General features: G+C 40.5%; 1 protein-coding gene across 2 annotated transcripts in view; it reads right to left on the bottom strand.

Moving 5' to 3' along the window:
• itpr2 (inositol 1,4,5-trisphosphate receptor, type 2) overlaps window positions 1–22,500 on the bottom strand; it is an 82,179-nt gene that overhangs the window by 11,623 nt on the left and 48,056 nt on the right. For both annotated transcript variants that reach the window (XM_042496636.2, XM_042496637.2), the window contains exons 38-55: window positions 16,954–17,074; window positions 16,210–16,397; window positions 15,910–16,090; window positions 14,939–15,192; window positions 13,249–13,449; window positions 12,964–13,074; window positions 12,372–12,467; window positions 12,120–12,239; window positions 9,954–10,088; window positions 9,618–9,810; window positions 9,286–9,411; window positions 6,799–6,974; window positions 6,519–6,683; window positions 5,789–5,972; window positions 3,574–3,660; window positions 2,542–2,663; window positions 1,792–1,957; window positions 1,525–1,685 (exon numbers count right to left, since the gene is read on the bottom strand). In XM_042496636.2, the coding sequence (XP_042352570.1) occupies window positions 1,525–1,685; window positions 1,792–1,957; window positions 2,542–2,663; window positions 3,574–3,660; window positions 5,789–5,972; window positions 6,519–6,683; window positions 6,799–6,974; window positions 9,286–9,411; window positions 9,618–9,810; window positions 9,954–10,088; window positions 12,120–12,239; window positions 12,372–12,467; window positions 12,964–13,074; window positions 13,249–13,449; window positions 14,939–15,192; window positions 15,910–16,090; window positions 16,210–16,397; window positions 16,954–17,074 (2,787 nt within the window). The remainder of the gene's footprint in view (window positions 1–1,524; window positions 1,686–1,791; window positions 1,958–2,541; window positions 2,664–3,573; window positions 3,661–5,788; window positions 5,973–6,518; window positions 6,684–6,798; window positions 6,975–9,285; window positions 9,412–9,617; window positions 9,811–9,953; window positions 10,089–12,119; window positions 12,240–12,371; window positions 12,468–12,963; window positions 13,075–13,248; window positions 13,450–14,938; window positions 15,193–15,909; window positions 16,091–16,209; window positions 16,398–16,953; window positions 17,075–22,500) is intronic.

Raw genomic sequence — 22,500 nt, 5'->3', positions numbered from 1 at the left:
TGTCAAAAAAAACAGTTTTTTTTCGCATGCCTCTGTCATGAACAAAGAATCCAAAAATGGTAAACATTTGTGATGAATTAATGTGCATACCCATGCATGCTTGCTACTTCTGTGCCATAAAGCAGTTATGTTTTAAATAATTAAGTTTTAGTGAAAATGCATGTTTGGAAAGTATTGAACATACAACTAGATTAATGAGACTTGGATCATACTGCACGAGTTGTGTAAGATTATAAAGGCATGTTTTTTTAGTTTTGTGGTCCCCCTTTAATTCAGTTCATCAACTCTTTAATTTTCATTATTATTATTATTCCCTGTTGGGTTTCTGACTGTAATACAATATAAACCGTAATACATAATGACTAAGGGTGTTTGTTTTTTCAAAACTCCAACTTGTATTGTTCCTTATTTAGACATGAATATTTAATGTTACTGAAGAAAAACTAAAGATTTGTAACCAAGTTTTCAGGGGCATTAAAATGTCTTCACCATTTTGTGAGACTCATGAAGGAATACACCTTTAATCAAACTAGTCAGTGAAATGTTAAGAAACAACATAGAAACAAGGTTTTAGCCCATTTTCTTCTGTGTGTGTTTCTGCTGTGCAGCATGTTAGGAGGTGTTAATATAAATTCCTGACTCATCATTACATCATCACACAGTGATACCTTGGCCTCGCATCACAGAGTCGACCTGTTGGAAGACCCGCTGATGCATATTAATTCAATGTCTGTCACCTGTTTATAATGCAAATTGTTCATTATAATGCCACCATTCTTATGCCCATCATGGCCAAATGTTAATCACAAAATGTGCCATTGTGCTCCAAGGCTTCATTTGAATCCATTAACCTAACGGCAACACCTTTAGTTGCCCTTACATCCTTCAACTTCTTGTCTGTGTGTCAGTGCAGCAAGTTGGTGCATTGATGATAATAGAGCTGGACTGGGTTTAATTACTATTTAACCACAGTGTGTCCCAGCAGGTTAGGAGCTCAGCATAGTGAAGACTACCTAAGCACAGAGAGCCATCTCTCTCCAGCAGTGAGGGGGGAAGGAGAATAAATTGGGATGCTTGGCACAGGCCTAGAGGCTCAGTCTCATTTTTTTCGATCGCTCGTCTGCTGTAGAGGCTCACGCTTCTCTAGCACACTGTGCAAGTCTGCAAAGTGAGAAAGGCTGCAAAAACTTTAAGACTCCAACACGGAGACATCTGTATGCTGACTGGTGCGGCTCGCCAGCAAAATATGAATTAGGGGGTGAAATGAATGTGTTTGTTTGTCCATATGTTGCTGGAATAATAAACAAAATCTCTTGGGTTTGGCTGTGTTTATGTTCTTGTGTGTCATCTTAAAAAAATGCGCAGTGCAGTTTCATATTCATTTGCATACCTTGCAAACAATTAAATTAAATTAATGTGCTTCATTGTAATTTAAGCTAAAGTAATTTGATGACAGATGCAACTTGATGCATAACACTGTATTGCAAAGGCACTGTGTGTGTACTGTATGTTTGGTCCACTGACCGCGATCATCTGGGCCACGTAGCTCTCAGGGCCGGTGTACTCGGTTGGATCCTTCACCCTCACCAGAACCAGAAAGTAAAGGTAATGCCACATGTTGTGTTCGGATTTGATGTGCTCCTCGAAGGACACCGTCTTGTTGTCGAATTTGTCCCTCTCCAACCCTGTAAGACATTACTTCTCTTTAACACAAGTTCTCCCAAATATACTGCTCTTTCACTTCACTGTCATTTGCAAACAGTAATGAGTGAAACACATAGCTGCACACACCACAGATGAAGCAGGTGGTTTTCAGGATCTCCTCCTTCCTTTGTTTCTCACTCCTCAAGTCAGCAAAGGTGTCGATGATAACACCAAAGATGAGGTTAAGAACGATGATGATAACAACGAAGAAGAACAGAAGGTCGTAAACCACTCGGGCCGCAAACAGGGGCTCCTGTATGGTGCAGGGAAAATATGGAAAAAATGCATTATTTAACTTACCCCGTCACTACAGTTTCATTTAATCCTGCGCTAATGCAGCAAAAATGCCATTTATGTGTAGTTCATGTCATTAAAAACAGACAGTAAAGGTCAAGTGAGTAAGATTTAGGGGGATTTTTAGTGGTGAGAACTGCAGATTGCAACCAGCTGAAACTTCTCTTGGTTAGAATTCCTTCAGTGCTCATTATGTTTATATATATCACCTATTTTCATGGATAACTTAAGATCCAAATGTTCAAGAGGTTTTTACCAGCAGCCTCTACAGAGGTTTCTTTCTCTCCAAAAACAAAAAACAAAACAAAACAGTGATTTAAAACAGAAAAAAACACTGAATAAAGCAGTTTTACCTTAAAAAATCTTTTTCCGACGCTTACGTTGCGGTGGGGCTACAAACTTGTTGATGCAAAAATGCAAAAAGCCATTTCTAGTACCAATTTTGGTTTGTCCGTTCTGGGCTACTGCATGTATGTACTGTATGTATCTTCATAGATGAGGACCTGCTCATTCTAAGGTAACGAAAACACAATGCCGTCCTACCTCTTTGGAGGGTCTCCTGAGAATGTCTCCCACACCTCCTCCATTACGCAGTCCCTGGTTCAACACTGTGATTATACACATGAGCAGAGTGTCGCACACCCGCTCTGTCCCATCGTCTTCATCTACAACCAGACAAACATAAATCAAGAAAAAATGCATTAATACAGTAGACAACAAGGGTAAATGTGCAGCATTTACCCTTGTACAAGAATATGCAATACTTCTGATTTAGATTTTTCTTAAAAGTAGCTTCTCCTTTTCATCACTTAATTTGATGACTAAATGAATTAATGTAACAAAACTACAACTTTTGACAAAATTTTTAAAGTAATTTATAAACATGACTGAATTAAATTATAAACTAAAGGTCTGTGGAGGATTTTAAGAACACTTCAGTTCAAGTGAAAGGAAAAAAAATGTTATTCAAGTACAGTCTGACCTAATTCAACAATTTATCACTCAGCTGACTCTCATAACTGAATGATAATAAAACACCTCGTCATGTGAACAGCCGATAATGGCGTGACTAAAGATCAAATGGATACCTTCAACTCCCCAGCCTCCTCAAATGTGAGAATAAAAAAAAATTGTGAGAATTAAAGCTCAATAAATTGTTATTTGGATTTCATATTAAATGTAAATATACTGTAAATAGAAAATGTCATGCACAGCACGACTGCTGAGGAGACAGAGGAGGTGAGGGATGTGGATGGGATCACGTGTGTGCCCCTATGGTGCAGGTGATCGAGGGAGATGCAGGAACACAAACAGGAGTGTGAGTCACCCCCTCTGCCTCATCAAGTTTCTTTGTGTGCACGCCTGTGTGTGTGTGTGTAACAGTGTATGACTGTGTGTGCAGATCTCAGTGTGTGCGTGTGTTGAGTAACCTTTCAGGAAGTGACTACTGTCAGAGAGGTAACATGCACACCCACACCTCGGTCGAACCACAAAAACTTTAAACATGTCCACTCAGCAGTTCGTAATGGGTGGGAAATAAAAAATACATTTTTATTTAATCTAATCAAAACTTACCAAGAACAGATTTAGGTGTCGAAACAGGGCAGCTATCTTTCATACATGAGTCAGCATCTCCATTGTTACTCAATAAATCCCTTTTTCCTTTTCAAAGGAAAAAAAAGAGAAAAAAAGGGGAAATGATGTGAGTTTGATTAATGATAACAGCACCGATAATTTACAAATGAAAGGAGATGATTAAATTGTGCTCTGGCATTAAAACTCCTTCCCGCTAATTCTCATTAGCACCGGCAAAATCAGCAAGAAAGATATAGTCAGACGTTATGTAAACTGAGGCAGCAGCTGCTGGGTGGGCGGTGAAGTGTTGCTGAAAAAACCTGAACAAATCATTTGCACATCGGCAAAGCCCCGAGCAGCAGAGGAGCTGTGCTTGAGTGTGATCGGCTCAGGCAGACAGACAGAAGGAGAGCTGTACACCTGGGCCAGAGTGTCACCAAAAGGGCCTTCATCCCTGACAGGCTGCAGGACAGAGGGCAGGGCTGGGGGACAACAGGCAATGGGAAAAAGAAGAAGGAGAGTGGAGGGGACATGGGGGCTGAGGCGGGGCGCAGGGGTCACAGCCCAGAGGCAGCAGCAGTGTGGACAGGGTGCTCCTCATCTTTGATGGAGCTCCGGTTGTGCCTCAGCTCACCCCACAGCTAACAGATAGACAGGCGTGAGCCCAGCTGGTTACATAACCCACCACTGCTCTGCTGTGTCTGCTACGCTCTATTCAGCAAAACACAGGATGGCGCGGCCACCAGGTTATGCAACAGGTGCACATGTGCTAGCAGGTTGTCTTCCTGACCGTCAGAGCACTGTGCCGGAGCTCATTAACACACCCACACTCTCCACAGTGTTTTCAAAACATGTGCCTGGGTATGTATATACAGTATACTGCACATACCCTACAATTTTTTTTTTAAATTTGGCGACTGTGCAAACATTGATTCTACAGTTTTTATTGAAAGTTTTTAATCCAAAAGGGGAAAAACTCAATGCAGCAGATTCATTCTGAGCCAATCATTCTGTTCAGAAGTTATTGTCAACAATGTTAAAGTGTCCGAGTGTCTGCAGAGCCACCGACTGCTTAGTCTGCCTCTTATCTTTAACTTTTCTCGAGGTTTGAAACTCATTAACTTTCAGGACGTGTAATCTCTTCAACGCAGAAAAAGAGCAACACAGACTTTTATGAGGACACTGTAAAAGAGTGCAGGTTTAGGACATGCTTTAGGTAAACTAAGGTTAAATTCAGGAGCACAGCAGCCACAGCATAAGAGAAAATACAGCAACTAAAAAATACATATAAAGTCACAAGCACTGTCATAATTATTTCCGGATAGCTTTTTTTTTTTTTCTTTTCAAAGACATTTAATGTAAAATAGACCTGACAGAAAACAAAAGATGGGAGATTCCTACCTTGACTCAAACCAGATACATAGCAATTACATGGGTAACATCATAAGCCCTGTTCAGACAGGACTAGTATTACCTGGAGACCTCATGTGATTAAGAAATTACCTGCCGTGTCTGCATTTTTTATTCGCACAGGATAAGCAAAGTCTGTATTTTACTTGAAGTTACTGACATTGTCGCCCTGTTGAATATGATGCCAACAGTCATCTGTAACGTCACTCTACACAATAAAGACACATTCTGGTAATGTAAAGAACAGTAGCTGGTGGAGATGTACAATGTTAACCACCTTGTGTTTTAAATGAGGGTTAAAAGAATTAATTGTTGCACACATTGTCACATCATTCATTTCATCATCTTTTGAGACTTTACTCTTCTGATTGATTTGAGCTTGTTTTTTTGCAAAAGGGTCTCCATGCTGCTTTTTCACTATAATTGCCAATGCAACCTCTCCAATTCTCAACAAGGAAAGAGGGAGAATCGAAGTGCAGAGAAAACAGAAAACCTAAATACAACCCCAAATAACAAAATGTGGAATTTACACTTGGCAAATTAGAGACACTGCTGATTTGCATTGGATAAGATCACAGTCAGCCTATGCAATTTTTACACATTACCCAGGTAATACTTGTCTTTAGGGCACTTGGACACCAGTACAGCTTGTGAGTAAAAAACTTTCCTTTTGCCAAGACAGAAGTTGAGCTATACCATGTAAATTTACATTTAAACTGTTCAAGACAAAGGGTCTGGCCTTTCTCTGTGCATGGCAAAGTAAAACCTTGACTTAGAGGGTTTAAACATGTTAAAAAATTCTGACCTGGTGCAGGGAGGCGGTCAACCTCCATGCGGAAGTCATCCTTGAGGAAGAGGAAGCCGATGATAGAGAAGAAGTAGACAAGGAAGATGGCCAGAACAGCTGTCAGAATAATGGAGCGGCCATTCCTCGTCACACTCTTTATCACGTTGAGAAGCGTCTCCTCTCGGATCACCAGGTCGAACAACTGCAGAAAAGATTGACATCTGTGAGTCATCAGGAAATGGATTTATTGAGAGCAAATGCTCATGCAAAATTGTGGATCAATCAGTCGCAACTAGGGATGGGCATTTTTGGTAATTTCCATATTTGAGTATTTGCATTAAATTACTATCATGTCCTTGTAAAAAAACAAAACAAAACAATACAAAACACTTAAAGTAGGGTTCTATATGAACACTCCAGCAAAAATCAGTTAGGGGTTAGCCTACCTTTCTGCTCTGCTTAGACTGGAGATTTTAGTTATGAAATAGAAGTTTAGTGTTATGTAGCTTGCACTGCCCATTCATTGCATTTTTTTGTCTAAATACTTCCAAACGTCACTCTCATGCCTGGTCCTAATTAATCTGAGCAGATGTTCTCAGATAGCAGTTGCACAACTGTGTTCCATCCAAAAAAGGTTGATTAATCTAAAGGGTAACTAATACTAATGTCCAAATGCAGTATTTGAGTACTCATGCCCATCCCTTGTCATGATATATTATGGAAGTTAAATGTGTGAGAGATTTCTTACTAAGAAGCTGTAGAAGAACTCGTGCACAAAGAGGCCCAGGACGCAGATGATGGCATAACCCAAATGGTAGATGAAGAGCATGTCCATAACGACTGCTTTGTAGCCTCGAGTGAACGTCCCCTGGTTGCCCACGAAACTTACGAGAAAGACTACCTTGTTGAAAAGCTGAAAGAGAAGAAAACAAGTCTCAGGGATACAAAAGAGTGAACAGCTTTGATGTGTTAAGAGGCAAAAACTACAAGTCCCCTGTCAACACTGGTTCAAATGGTCCATTACTTACATTGACAGTGCCCAGCAACAACAGAGCCGGACCGAGGCCCATAGTGTAGATGGCACGTAGAATGAGCGAGACCAGGAAGAACAGGATGCCCCACGGCTTGGGTAAGACAGGAAGTAATGCGGTGAAAACCCCCAACGCCACCCAGAGTGAGATATTCCAGAACGGGGACAAGGTGCCTGAACAGAGGAATCAAGCATGAATCAAACACACCACACATTAGTGCTCTGAAACGCTGCAGCATTTCTCTGATGAATTATTCACCTGACCTAAGCGCTTAACTTAGCACAACACAATCACAGGCAGCACTTTAAAATGTCAAACAGTGGTCCGTAGGGAACCTCATCTTCATCACTCAAAACAGCTTCTTAAGCCTGCACTGGAAACCACCAAACTGAAGCTCACGATTCTTCAGGAAACTGCTGTGTGCTGATGATTTATTGATTAAAGAGGTTTTCAGGAAAACACTTGTGAGTGAAGCAAAAGGACAACATATGTGATCATGTTTCAGTGAGGCTAAAACCATTTGATCACACTATAACAGCAATGAAACTCATATTGTTCCCATATGATATTTTTATTTTTGTGGTTGTACTTATGGATGCATTTTCACTCCTTTTTACTATTTTAACTTTTGAAAAGACTGCTGTGGACAGGTTAGACACATATACATATACAGTTCTAATGCTACTGTGATGACAATATCAACTGAAATAAACTAAACCAAAAAAACTTTAATATGTGCCTGATATGACTGGCAAATGCACAACAGAAATTACCAATGGAAGCAAAATTGTGGATTACATTGGTTACTGCAAACTTTGTTGTGTTGGGGTTTTTTTACTGAAAAAAATAAGCATGGACCAACTGTGCACACAATTTCTCACTGACTTCTTCATAGTTGAACCGTTTTTTTTTGGTTTCAGATGAGGAAATTTAAAAAAAAAAATTTGATCATAAAGTTAAAAACCAAAATTAGGTGCAGGAACCAGAAGGAGGTCTGTGCCACGGAAAGCGTTAGAAGTGGGCTTCTGGCTCAAGTTTTCAGATATGATTAAAATAACGTGTATTTATCCGTTTATTTTGGGACTCACAGTGTTAACGCATTAATCTCAATGCAAAGTTCCGCAATTAACACATTAAGTTTTTTAAAATTGCGTTAATTGGTGGCCAACATTCCTGTCTTTATGAGACTGTACCAGGCTCAGTTTTAAAGCTAGATTGATGATACTGGTATCATCAAAAACTAAAAGACTTAAAGAGTCCAATCATGCCAGCATCTCAGGCATGGTAATTTCACAAGGATCCCTTGACCTATAACCTCAAGATATCTGATGAAAATGGGTTCTGTGGGTACCCATGAGTCTCTCTTTACGGACATGCCCACTTTATTTTAGTCCCATGCAGATTTTTGCTGTCATCTGACCCCTAATGAAGACAATCTGGTAAGACTTACTTCATCTTATCAATATAGTCTTCATGACCATTTTGTAATGCAAAATAAAATTGAAAATTAAAATTAAAAATTAACTGTTTGAGAGCCTTAATTTATCTATTTGCAAAAGGCTTCATGGCACAATGAACAATATTCAAGTTTTTAAATTTAAAATAGTTCATAGAATACGTTAAAATCTAACAAATCTAACTCTGTTCTCTGTGTTTTTCTTTCATACAACTAAGACTATAGAAGTATAAAAAAAACAGGCTTTGTGAAATTATTCTTCGGGACATGCATGAGGGGTCCCCGGTATATTCTTTACCTTATTGGAGTATCTGGTCCTCTGATTTATTTAACAAAACCTATATGCAATCTTGCAATATTAAACAAATGCCATTTGAAAAGATGAAGTGGAAGAGTAGGAAACGTCATCAGTGTTTCTCAGTGGTTCTGTACTCCCACACAGGTGTTTTCAGGTAACCAGAAGGATAAGGTGAAGTTGGGCAGAGCTATACAGCAAGCCACATGAGGTCACAAATCTCAATAAACCAATAAAAATGATTAAAGGCTAAGTTGTTGACAGTGAGGTTGAGTCCACTGAAGCACATTTTATACGAGCATACAGTGTCCCAAGAAGAAGTCTAATGAGGCAAATAAGTGAGTGTGTAGGGCCTTTATGCAAACACAACCTTAGATGACACGGGAGAGCTGTTTTCAAATAACAGTGAAATAAAGTCCTCAAAAAATAAAAGGTCTTTTTGCAGCAGATGTTATGACTGGTCAAAGGTTGGGAAGCACTAATAGCATTAACAATGCCTCTGTTCTATTCAAGTGTCCCAATAAGTCATTACTGTGACAGTGGGCATGCATAACAGCAGGACTCTGAGAATTGCCTGGAATTCTGCTGTCATTAATTTTATTATTTACAACTGTTTTTCCTTCTGTGACAAGTCAAAATGTCTATGAAAAAGGCGCATGTATTGGCCTGCGTATTGTGACTTGTTCACTTTTTGAACTCTTAACAAACAAACAAACACATCAGATATTCTCACCCTCATCTCCATCATCACCGAATGGGTAGAATACGGCCACAGCGATGTTGAGCAGACAAGCCAGGTAGAAGGAGATGCTCCCCCACAGAGAGATGTGGCGTGAGAACCAGAACAGAGCCTTATTTTCTGCACAAACAGAACAGGAAGCATAAGTACAGGGACACAAACTCAGCACACAGACACACAAAGTTGCTGCAGGCCCTTCAATTTATTCTGGAAAATAACAATAACCAGACACTCTGGATGATAATCATGATTTACCATCTTGCAGCCCGCTTTTGCTGCCACCATCATTATTTTGCAAGCGCTGGATTCAGAATGTAAAGACTCACTGCGGATCTTCTTCTGCCACCTCATCTCGTTGTAGAGGTTGTCAAACTGCTGGAAGAAGTCGTTAACCTTGCTGCCCTGGTCGTCTCTCTCGGTGGTGGTGAACACACGCACTTTGGACTCCTCTGTGAGGTACTCGCAGATGTTAGGGACTGGAAACACTATCTGCTCCATGGTGCGGTCGTGACGCACAATCTGGCGAATAGATATCCGGTAAATTCTCATTAGGGCTTTTTAGTCAAAACATTTTTTAAACAGATACATGATAAATGTAATATACTTGGTATATACAGTTTTACACTCAGAGCATAAACAAATGAAGTGTTGATAATGTTTACCTCTATCTGAGCTGTGTGATAGGCATAGTAATGGAGGGCGTCATCTTTCTCACTGTCGGGGTCCACACATGAGCCCGGCCCCAACCCCGACCCCGGTCTCAAGCTCTGCTGCAGCATCTTATTGTGACGGGCCAGCTAGGATCCAAAATAAAATTACTCATTCATCTAATTCATGGCTGCAACCAATCAGTCACTGCATTTAGTTGTCCGTCAGTCCACAAAAGTTACCCCACCCTTTGGCACCCACAGTTTTTGCCCCAAAAGATGCACAATTGCCTGGTGAATTCATTAGACTTACACAAGATTTTATGGAAAGATCACCATGAGCTGAAGGACAGCTGATCAACTGTTCATACAGGTAAAAATTCATTATTTATCATCGGACAAGTGACAGATGTTTGTGAGGTTGTGTGTGTGAAAGCATAAACATGTTGATCCATGCACGTACACAGTCACAGCCAAAGATGGGACAAAGCCATTGTTTTGAAAGTCACAGACAGTATGTCTCAAGTCTTTGCACTCAAGTCCCAAGTCAAGCCCCAAGACCTTAAGTTTGAGCTTTGAGTCCTAAACAAGCCATAATGCACTCTTTGACAAATGTCATGCAAATATTAAAGTCACAAAAATCTTTTGAAAAATGCTTTCTATGATTTGCATTTGTTTATTAAAACAAACTGGTGGTTCATGGTCCAGAACTGGGTCATGGTTTCATTCTGAATGGACCACAAATGTTAAAAGTCTTTTTTGATTTTGTTAAGTCAAGTATAAAGGCATTAAATTTATGACTTCAGTCTGGCTTAAGTCCAAGTCATGTGACTCGTGACCAAACCCCCGGTTACAGCTTTTGCAAATTTGCACCTGTTGACTCTCACTGCACTCCTGAGGACAAGATCTGTGTAATTAATAACAATAATGGTCTATGCCTCCCAAGCTTCATCACAACACAACCATCCTCTGACACAATGCTTTAAATATGGACACATCATTCAACATAATGAGCTTAAAAAACAACACGATGCAACTTGACATGAAAATAAGTAAACAGAAAAGTAAAAAAAAAAACAAATAGTGAAGAAATAAATACACGTCCTCACAGAACAAACAAACAGGATAAATATAAAGATATCTGGATGGGAGTACATTTTAGTCCAAAGACAAGACTTTACATTAAGACAGTTATGTAACTCATCCATATTGCCCTTCCTCCTAGTTCTATGTATATACTTCTGTTAGGTAATATTGGATGAAGAAACCTGCAATAGCTGTTTTGTTGGCCACTTGGGAGCAGCAGAAAAAACGGCATACCAACACATTTTCATATAGAGAATATATAATTGCCAAAACAACGTTTTATAATTATCTTTCGATAAACCCCATGGCTGCCTGTCAAAAATATGTACAGTCGTTTATTGTCCCTGCATTTTTACAAACTACTGTTTATCATTTACTTTTGTTCATTTACTTTATCATTATTCATTTCTTATCTCATAAACCAATTATGGTAAATGGCAGCAGCCCTGGAGAGCGAATACCAGATAATATCTTCTTAAAGATACTTGATAAGCTTATGTCTAAGTCTGTTTGCCATCAGTGAATGTGTGTGTGTGTGTGTGTGTGTGTGTGTGTGTGTGTATACTGTCTGAGGTCAAAAAAAAAAAGAGAAAAAGAAAATCTACAGTCTCACACTCAAGAAGAAAATGTTGCCTGTCATGATGAAACCAGTCTGCTGGTTGGACAAAAATACCTTGTTTGACACTTTGACTCTACAGAAGCAGAAGTGAAAGCCTGCTAGACTCGGTCTGTCCTGTCCAAATGACAAACTGTAGACACACACAAGATGCACACACACAAAGCACATTTGTTTAGGAATACAGTGACTACCAACTGCTCCAGTGAACACCCGCAGCCTACCTGTCTGCACAACCAGTGTCACATCCTGAAAGCTAATTTTAGAAACCTGGTGGAGCATTCCTTCATTGAGGAGCAGTTTCCCATCATTTAGTGCAGGGGACACACTCATGTAGGAGCATGCATGTGGACGCGACACACATTAACTGTGTGCACGGCCCTGAGGTCAGCAAAAGGTCAGACAAACAGAGAGAAAAAGAGAGGAAATGCAGTAATGTCTCTGCCTCAGACAAAAACAAGCTCAGGCATTTTCATTACCTGGTGGGCCAGGATGTAAATGTTGTGTCCGACGTCTCTGGGCTTGATCTGATCACCAACGGTGTCCTCGTCCTCCTCGCTCTCCAGACCCTGGGCGTAGGCTTCCTTCATGACATCCACCTGATGCACAAAAGTTATGAGAAGTTACTGCGACTTAAAGTGTATTCACTATAAAGCATGTTTTACACTGGACCAAGCTGTTTTATGTGACACATGCTACACACACACACACACACACACACACACACTCACCAGTTCATTGGGTCTCATCTTGTAGAGAATCTTCTCTGCGTTTTCGCTGTCATGGCGACTCTCCATGATAGCCAGTAGGAGTTTGGAGGCATTGTTCTGCAACATAAGGCTTCACCGGTGAGCTTTTACATTTTAATCAACTAAAAACTTTACATGCACTATAAAAATAAACTACTTGTTTTAACTTAAAAAGTTAGTGTCTGGGCAGTCTTCAAATTGTAAGTTGAGTGAATTTGACATGAAAAGTTGAGGTAATTCTGTGATTATTCAACTGATTAACAACATTTTAAGGGGCTCTGGACACTAACATCTTGAATATGAAAGAAATTGTTTATTTTTACAGCGTGGAAACAAGGAGGTGCAACATTCTCTTAAAAAAACATGGCTCCATTTATTCATAAAAACATGCTGTTTGTGAATGTGAAATGTCGAATTGGTCAAAAAACCTCGAATTATCTTCTTTGTACTTTCGAGCACTATAGATAATTACTACTATAAAGAAATCCATGAGTAGTGGTATAGTAAAGGCTTTCAATGGCCGTGTGTCAGAGTGAGCAGCCTCTCAGGGCTCTCAGAGGCACATGCTGCTCACCTTGAGCACTAACACGAGGTCCAGCCGATGCTTCCCCAGGGGGTTGATGGAGTTGACAATAAGTGCTATAATAATGTCAATGCCATTTGACTCGTGCTTGGCTATACAGCTCTGAAAAAAAAGTGAATGCACATTAGAAAAAACTTCATCAGCAGAAGATGTGTCAGTTCTTAAAAACACTCAAAAAGAAAAGAATAGCGTAGGATCATTAGTGAATCTGCGATATTGTATATGAACTAATAAACTAAACCTCATCAACTCTAATTTAACTATTCGTCTACCGACCTGGTTTTCATGGCAGGGTCCCTGGCAGTACTCTGTGATGGTTTCCAGGGTTTGTCGAACCAGGTCCACATTGCTCTCATTAATGTAAAGGCCCAGCAGCCCGAGGCCTCCAGTGGTGCTTCCACAAATACAGTCCAAGAACTGAAGAGTCTCACACACCAGGTTGTAATTTGTCTTGTTCTTCTGGCTGCGCAGAAAGTTCTGGATTTGGAGAAAAAATACATTCAATCAGCACCTCATTTAAAGGAACAGTCGATAAGATTTAGGGGGATTAGGGGGATTAGGGGGATTTAGTGGCATCTAGCGATGAGGATTGCAGATGGATCAGTTGAAACTTCTCCCGGTTAGAATTCCTTCACTGTCCATTAATAAGGTTTTTACCTGGAGCCAAATATCCACATAGGTTTCTTTTTCACCAAAACAACTGGACCAGGTGATTAAAACCAGTATAAGCAATGACTAAAGCACTTTTACGTTACAAATTGGTGTTTATCTTATGCTGTTGGGCACATTGCAGACAGGTCGTTAGCCCAGCACCTGTTAATGTGTGCTCGCCTATTTTCTCTGAGATCCAGATGTTCAGGAGGTTTTTACAGGGAGCTGAGTTTTACACAGAGGTCTCTTCCCAAAATAAATGGACCCCGTGATTTAAACCAGTGAAAACACTGAAGAAAGAAGTTGACATAAAAAGAATCTTACACAGGAGTGCTAACTCTGGTGGCTGATGAGAAGACGTGAATGTCCCTATTTAGAGCCACTATTTGGTTTGTCCATTCTGGCCAACTGTGGAAACACAGAGGTGCAGCATGGCAAACTCCATGGACGAGGACCCGCTCCCTATGTACAGCTCATTTAAGGTAATGAAAACAGGATGATTCTTATTTTCAGGTGATTATACCCTTAAAAAGAAAATAATATACTATACTATATAGTATATACTATATACTAAGAATATACTATACTTATATTTTATTCAATTTCTGCCAATATATTCCTCTAAATTCTAGGGACTTAACTACTGACTTAACTGCTTTGAATTCTTCATTTTATACACTCTATTTTTAGCTTTATTTTGTATTAATACTATCTCAATGGGTTTTATTATCCATCTTATGTTATGCATTTTATGCATTCTATTTTTATCCTTATTTTTTACTTTTACTAGTATTATCAAGTGGGTTTTAACCATGTGAAGATGCATTCTATGTATTCTAATCGTATATTATTTTTACATGCAGGTTTTATTATGTCTTTATGTCTTCTTTGTCTTTTCATGTGAAGCCCTTGGTGCATGTAAATCAACATGTAAAACACATTTTGTACATACATTCTGTGTTATTTATATTCTATTTTTTATTTCATAAATTTAAATTCCTTTATATTCTATTTAAATTCACAATTTTTATTCTTCCTATATGTCAATTGTTTTGCACCAAAACACCAAGTGAAATTCCTTGTATATGTAAATGTACTTACAAACCAGATTCTGATTCTGATTCTGAAAAAAATTTAATTTCTTTGTGGGAAGGCACGTGGGGCTGCATTTCTTGTATGAAAGGTACTATACAAATAAAGTTTATTCTTATTATCTTTATTATTATTGTTTTGTATTATAAATACTACACACTGAGCCTTTACGAGTAGTTGGATTTCAAGGTTCATACTCTCAATCAAAGAAGCCGGCCCGTACCTGCAGGTCTGTGTTGTGGTTCTCACAGAGCAGCTGAAGGTAACGTAGGATTGGTTTCATGATGGTGATGGCTGGGCTCATATGAGTTTCTTCAATAACCTCTTCAGCCCCGACCATCTCACTGTTCTGGCCGAGGCCTTCGAGGTCGGGATCTAGCTCCTTCCTGAAGGTGAAGAAGGCCTTTGAGGTGACTGAGGAGGCCTCCTTCAGCTGCCCTCGCATGTCCTCCCTAATATGAAGCCCCGCGTCTTTCCCTAGAGCACAGCATGAAGAGATATTAACAATATGAGCAACTGTTCAACAGAAAAACAAGCACGTGCAAAAGGTTACCACTTCCAATAATGATCAATGGCAGCCTCCATTTTGACATTCAAGACATATCAAAAATGAAATTTTCAGAGACCCCCCTCCCACTGACAAGTGGGCAAATATTGAGTGGGGACCCGATCTTGATACAATGGCCTTTTGATAGGCTTGTGATGTGGGCCGTCACATGGCCTCTGACATGTGACTGCAGGAACAGGGAACAACAGTCTGCACAGAGGTCAGCAGAGCAGCAAAGATCACTCTGGATTTATCCTCCACTATTGTTTAAACTCAAGGTCGAGCTGAACTTCAAGACTACACACACATACTGTAAAAACATTAAGGTTTTCAAGTTTATATCTGGGCCTTTTTTTTTGCTTTTCACAGAGTCCAGTCCTGTTTCTATGGAAATGCTTAGCCATGGCTCCAGACATGACCCCAGTGATTCAGTATGTCACTTCGAAATGCTCATCTGTAGGTACATCTGACATTGTTATCCAGGAGGTTCACTTTATTTAACCTCACCTTCAGTTTCGTTTTGACACAGTGCTTTGCTGCATGTTCCAGACAGCAGAGGTGACAAATACATTTTGGCCAGACTCGAGAGTGAAGCCAGGTAGGCAGTTTAAGTCAAAGGTTTAAAAATCATTACTCGACTTTCTTACCTTTCTTCATCCTGATGCCACTAACGTCACTGTCATCATCCCTCTTTCTGCAGCTGAGCTCAAACATGTTGACGGACACAGTGGCTCGGATCTCTTGCTGGGCCAAACGCATTCGGTCGTAGAAGACCTTGAAGAACCTCTCGGACTTCTTCTGCTTGTACAGTTGGTTATAGAAGGAGTTCTAGGGGAGGCAGAGTGGAAATCAACATCAATCTAGATCTGAATCTGTGTGTGTGCTTTGGGTTACAGCTGATCAATGTGGACAGAAATAGGTGATTTGAGTGTCTGTGTCGCCCACACCTGTATCTGTGTGTTTCCGCCCTGGAGAAGGGCAATGCCCAGCAGGATGCTCTCTTCAAACACCCGGTCGTTCTTGGTGTTGACGATGAGGTCAATCACCAACTCTGATGCCCCAACGTTGTCCAAAAGACACTGGATCTCCACCACACTGCAGCCTGGCTTGTCAGAATCCAGCATGGGAGAGCCCACTGCAAAGATTTAATATCAACATTTAATAAAATTGTGCACAGATCTGCAAAGATTAAACTGCCCACATTATTGATCATTATTGTAGTTGTCGCCCAAGGCATTATGTCTTCCAGTTGTCCATCCATGTGGATGTCTCATTCTTGTGCACATGATATCTCAAGAATGCCTCCTCAAAAACAACACAAATGTCCATTTGGACCCAACGAATAACTGGGTAGATTTTAAGTGGTCATAAGTCAAAGGTCACTGTGATCCTGCAGTATATACCTGCATGTATATATATACATATATACATATTTACACATATACACAAACATAATGTGTGTGTGTGTGTGTGTGTGTGTGTGTGTGTGTATTAAATACATAATATATACACACACAGACACAAACATAATTTTTCTTTGCATGGTGCTTAAGGAATTGTTTTAACCAAAACTCTGCTAGCGACTGTCAAGCTGCACTTCTCCTAAGAAGCTGTCATGTTAGCTGCTCTTGTTTCCTCTGCAGTGAGTAGTTATTGCAGTGTCTATTGGGTTTATTTGGGGTTCTCAGTACCTCCGGATGACGGCTTGACAAAGCCGCCAGATGAGCTGTTTCCACTCCCAAGCTCTGACTTGGAGAGAAGCTTTTGATTTCCAAAGTAGCGTGTGAGGAGGATCTTTCTTAAGTCGTTTCCCTGTGGAGACAGAAATCATGATGTTAAATCCATATCACAGTCTGAGAGAGCATCAGCCTCAAACTAGGAAATTCACATTTTAGTCACATTTTGAAAAAGTAGCATTTGTGAGCCATAACTATAAAACTGACATCGAAATGATGGACACGTTAGCAAATGTCCCATCCAAGGGGACATTTGTGGTGTGGTGTTTTCACTGGCATGAAATCCACCCAATCATCTGAACAATGGGGCTGAGCAGATTTCATCTTACACTTAATGGGAATGATCACCGTCATCCCATGATGCATTTTATTCTTGATGGGAGCAATGGCTTTCAAGATGACAATACTCTTATCAACAAAGAAATTGGAGGAGCGTGACAATAACAGTGTTGTCCAACAACTTTAATCTAACTGATTCTTTATGAAAGATTCTGAGATGGTAGGAGAGACAAAAATAGTAAAGCCACGATTACGTTTTTTTTTATTAATAATAGTCTTTCCTGATTGTAATATCAACGTTTTCTTTCTTCTGTCTTGAAGATGAGACCACAGCATGAAGGTCTGACATCAACTTAAACATCACGTGGATGTCCTTGAGTATGGAAATTGCATTCAGTGAGTGTACAAAGAACAGAGATGTAAATAAACATACATCATGTACACAGGAGCCCTAGTAAAAAGTGACAAAAGGAAGCTTTGTGTGTGTGATGATGCTTTATGTACATGTTCATAAATGACTACCTGTTTTCTTCCAGCTACACATTTATTTAACAGCTGTAATTTATTTTTTCAAACTCTCGCATCTCTGTGCATCTCTTGCAACATTTGACGCAGATAAACAGAAATGAGATTAAAGGATTCGTGGAGATAATCTCCCCACGGTGGCTGTTATCGAAGTGTGAGAGTGACTGACAGGTGGATGACTTGAATTGTGCTCATCACCACCTATTTTTATTGTGCTACAGATGGATGGATGGATGGATGGGTGGATGGATGGCACGTTAAAGAGTGTGTGGGCTCTACAGGTGGTCAGCAACAGTTTCTATGGCAACCAAACACCTAAAATGACCTTGTTTTGATGGCAGATGAATTGTTGGATAATTAGATCAATTGAAGGGTGGAGCAAAAGGATAAATGGACTGCAGGGAGCCACCTGTGGTTTCCATGGAGACATGCTTATATGACAGTCTGCCTTCCCCTGAGACACAGGTGGTGGACAAAATAACAGAAACACTTGTTAATATTAGAGCTTTGCATTAAATGCAGGTTTGATGAAGCGCATAGTGCAGTGGTATTGAGTTGTGACACAAGCGATAAATTGTTTAACCTTTTGAAACCTGAAGATCACTTTCCTTGTGCTGCTGTCAGATGGCTGTCACAAGTATTTAAACACTGAGCAAATTGGTGTGATTCCTTTTCCAGGTCATTTCTTTGTGTGTTTGTTTTTAATTTTCTTTTTAACTTTAATTAAAATTTAATTCTAAATTAAATAGTGTCAGATATGTGAAGATGTCATCTTGAGCTTCTGTTTTCTGACATTTAATACACAAAAGAATTTATTAATTAATCCGAAAATTAGTAGTCAGATTAGACAATAATGACAGTCCATTTTTCCTCTCAATTAATACAGTTTTTCTGTGATTGGCATACATTAGTTTTTAAACCTTTTCCCTTTATTACATTATAAAATTTTGCTGTGTTTGTGATTGATGTGCCAACAATTCAGGCAGCGATTATCTGCCCTCTCTGTCCCTCTGCAAGTTCCCTTATTATGATTGTCACACCTCTATTAAAGCTGACACATACAGCTAATTGGTATTCAGCTTTATATGACTCATTTGTGTAGCTGTCTTTGTAAGCGTTGTTTACAGTAGCTGCTGGTACATTGCAAACAGCGCAAAACTGTAATATGGCACAGAAATAAAAAATAAAAAAATCCGCTTAACACTAAAACTGAATTATCAAAGAGAAATACTGGTTACAATTGATAGTATACTTTCAACAGCACTCCAAACGACGTGATGAGACACAAGAGGCACCTCCATGCCTCGCCGCTAAGGCTGCCCTGCTACAGTCCAGCTGAAGAGCCTCAAACTAAGTGCACTGAAGAGTGAAGATGTGGAGGAGCACGTGCGGCTGATGCTCCCTGTGTCAGTAAACACTCCATCTCATCTGCAGTCAGCAGAGACACTTGTCTGCCTGCACTGTCTGGCTGAGCCGTCTCACAAACACACACACAGACACACACACATACACTTCTTGAACTAAAGGTGAGGATCCATTCAGCTAGCCTCTCTCATTTCCACACAGCGATGCACAGACAAAATCTCAGTGCAACTACAAACTCAGCACTCTGCTCTGTAAGGCAGCGCATCCTAATGCACGCTCTTTGACTGATTGCAGATTGAATCATGTTTGACTTTACATTTCCGCTTTTCTGACAGAGGACGTGACTCTCAAACACCAGTGAAAGAAACACTTAGGTGGGGGTGACAAGTTTTTGCTCTTGTTCGCCTCCCTTCTGGGCGATGCAGTCTGCTGGCTAGGTCTGCAGAGAGAGAGGAGAGGAGAGGAGAGGGGAGGCAGGATGGCGGTAGAGGAGAGTCAGCCCAGCCTGACTCATCTGCTTGCTGCTGCATTGACGAGAAAAAACTCCAGTCAGGTGATGTAAGAGCCACGAGAAAGAAAGAGGGATAGAAATAGAGGTAGAAGAACTGACAGAAGTAAGAGGAGGAGGGAGGGGAAGTGGGGGTGAGGGAGAGGAGGAGAGGAAGAGAGGAACAAACAAAACCCAGCAAGGAGCAGACAGTCATGGTGTTTTAAAATGTGCACCGGCACGCCACACTGCGGCTCTGGTGTCCAAGCTGGGGATGAGCTGCCGATCCCCACCTCCGGCATCCTCGCACCCCCTCCCCCCTCAGCCCCCTCGCAGCTCTGCTGTCTGCAGATCTCTCTGACTCCAGAGAGATGCACGGAGAAAAAGACAAAGACAAAGCCTGCCCTATGCTTCTTTAGGTGGTCTGAAAACTCTGGCAGGCAGCGGAGGGCAGCACCAGCTGTGAGCCAAGACAGGCAGTGCCTGGAACGGGCGGGGGGAGACGTGAGCAGCTCAGGTCAGACAAGGTTGATTATAGCGGAGGCTCAGGACACAGAGGAGGAGAATGTTACCCAAACAGTCGGGGGGGAGAAATAGTTTTCTTTCAGTGTTACTTTCTCCCTCAACAGAAACCTGAGAGGGCTCTGTCTTTTGTAAACAGAGGGGAACGCTGATCAAGTACACAGTGACACAGAACAAGTTTCCCCACAGGCCATGTGAGGGCCGAGCAACATCCAACAACTTTACCATCAGGAAGCAACATTTAGGTCCCAGCAGTGACTGCAGTCAACCCACTTTGTTCAGTACGGAGTTTTAAACTGAAACTCTACCGCTATTGTTGTAGCAGTTAGCACATGATACTACAAGTCAAACTGAAACTCAATCTGATCACGTACGGTACAAAAGCATGCGTTGCATGTTATCTAACAAAGGCTTCAGATGTCTCTCAGGAGTCATTGAGCTCCTCCACAGCTTGGAACTGGATGGAAAATGAAAAGCTTAAAGTGGGAGCCTTCTGTAATATAATACATATCCATATCAATGTGGTTTCGCGAGGCTTTCTCGTCAGGGGAGTTATTTTATGAAAAGGACAAAATCAGTAAATCAAGACACATACAGTCCCATTATTGTGCTGTTTTAGCGCAGACACTTTGGGAACATGAAGTAAAAGAGTGAAGACAGAGATGTGGGAAGACAGGCAGAGCTGTAACTCATACTGAGGACAAAGAGGTCATGTCATCTGTATTTTCCTGTTTTGTTTTTTAGCAGAGAGCAGGACATTATCCTGTAAAAACTTCCACATTTTTCAGGTGGATTCCAGTGATTTTAGATGCATATGTTTTTACTTACCATGATTAATACCTATTTATATATTACTATCTGGATATACAAAAATAATGCGGACCAATAGTAGAATTTTTGAACTCCCAGCAGTCAGAAAACGGGCAGCGCTCAGTAAAGAAAAGAAGCTCAGCACCATGTCACGCTGTTGCTGTTTGTAACATCTCTCATTGCAAATCCTTTTAAAAAAATAAGCTGGGCTCAAGAAAAAACGCTTCAGTGGACACGCCCCTTGGACTCATGATTTCTGAAATTCTGGGTACGGCCCTGGATACAGAGTGAGTTATATGATCCTTTATGTGCTTTAACGCTGGGCTTAGCTATCTTGAGCTATGTCATGTTATGTAAACTAAACCAGTTCTATGACATCTCTGCTATTCCTCATTTCAATCCTCCCCCGATATTAAACATTTTCTGACGCATGGTCACTACAGGTAGCTCGGCAGCTTTGTGCACGGGGCCAAAAGGGTCTACCATGCTGCATGTATCTGACAAAATCCTGTCAGAGACACTCGTGCACTGAGAAACACATCACCTGCCTCCATTTATAATGTTTTCAAGCTGCAGTTCCACAGCGCAAAAAATGTTTTCACCAAACAAACAACCACATCAGGCAAAACAAATTAAGCCCACATGTGAGAGCAATTGACAAGACCAGTTCAGGGAAATACAAGACCAGCAGCGTAAACAAGCATTCATTCAACTGTTATCTGGCGAGTTCACTGCGGAAGTGTTACATGTGATTCACTAACATTGTTAAGGGCTGATTGTGTTTGTTAGGAAGACTGTGATGTTGAACAAAGGGTTAGCTAATAAGGTACAAGCCAGGCTTATTTATTTCGTCTGCCTTACTGGTACTCACACATATACATAAGGTGGACAGAATAAAAGAAACACCTTACAGTAAAATAGTCTTGCAGTAAATAAAATGTTTCTGAGGGTTTGGGTTTGCTTTCTGGATCCCAATGTTAGCCTCTCTGTTTTAGTCGGCCAACTGGTCCACCACTTTGGTCCAGACTGATATATCTCAACTTGTGTGGCATGGATTGCCATTCAATTTGGTACAGACATTAATGTTCCCCAGAATATGAAGCCATCTGACTTGGTGATCACCTGGCATTTTATGAATCATTTCATGAATCTTCACTTATACTGTGTAATATCTCAAAATCCACCTCATGCACTGGCAGAAAATGTTGAACAGACATTCATGGTTACAAGATAATGTGTCCTATCTGCACAATATTTTGGTGTGCGATCAATTACCTGTAAAACTAATGACATTCCCAAACTGAAGCCAAAACATCTAGATCGCCCCCTGGTGGCTGGCTGCAGTATGTATCATAAACCCCGCCCTCTTCATGTTTATGAATGGAACATGGGCCAAACTACACACATTAAATACATTTTTTCCAAAGATGGTTCTGTCAATAAATGTAGTTCTCATCATGCCAATGTTCAAGTGTTTGTTTGTCTGATGGTTGGTTTGATTAGTTGTTTGGTGC

Source organism: Plectropomus leopardus, chromosome 7, assembly GCF_026936395.1.
Source record: "Plectropomus leopardus strain MGB_pleo_1.0 chromosome 7, ASM2693639v1, whole genome shotgun sequence".
NCBI lineage: Eukaryota > Metazoa > Chordata > Actinopteri > Perciformes > Serranidae > Plectropomus > Plectropomus leopardus.
This window is presented reverse-complemented; position numbering and strand designations above follow the sequence as displayed.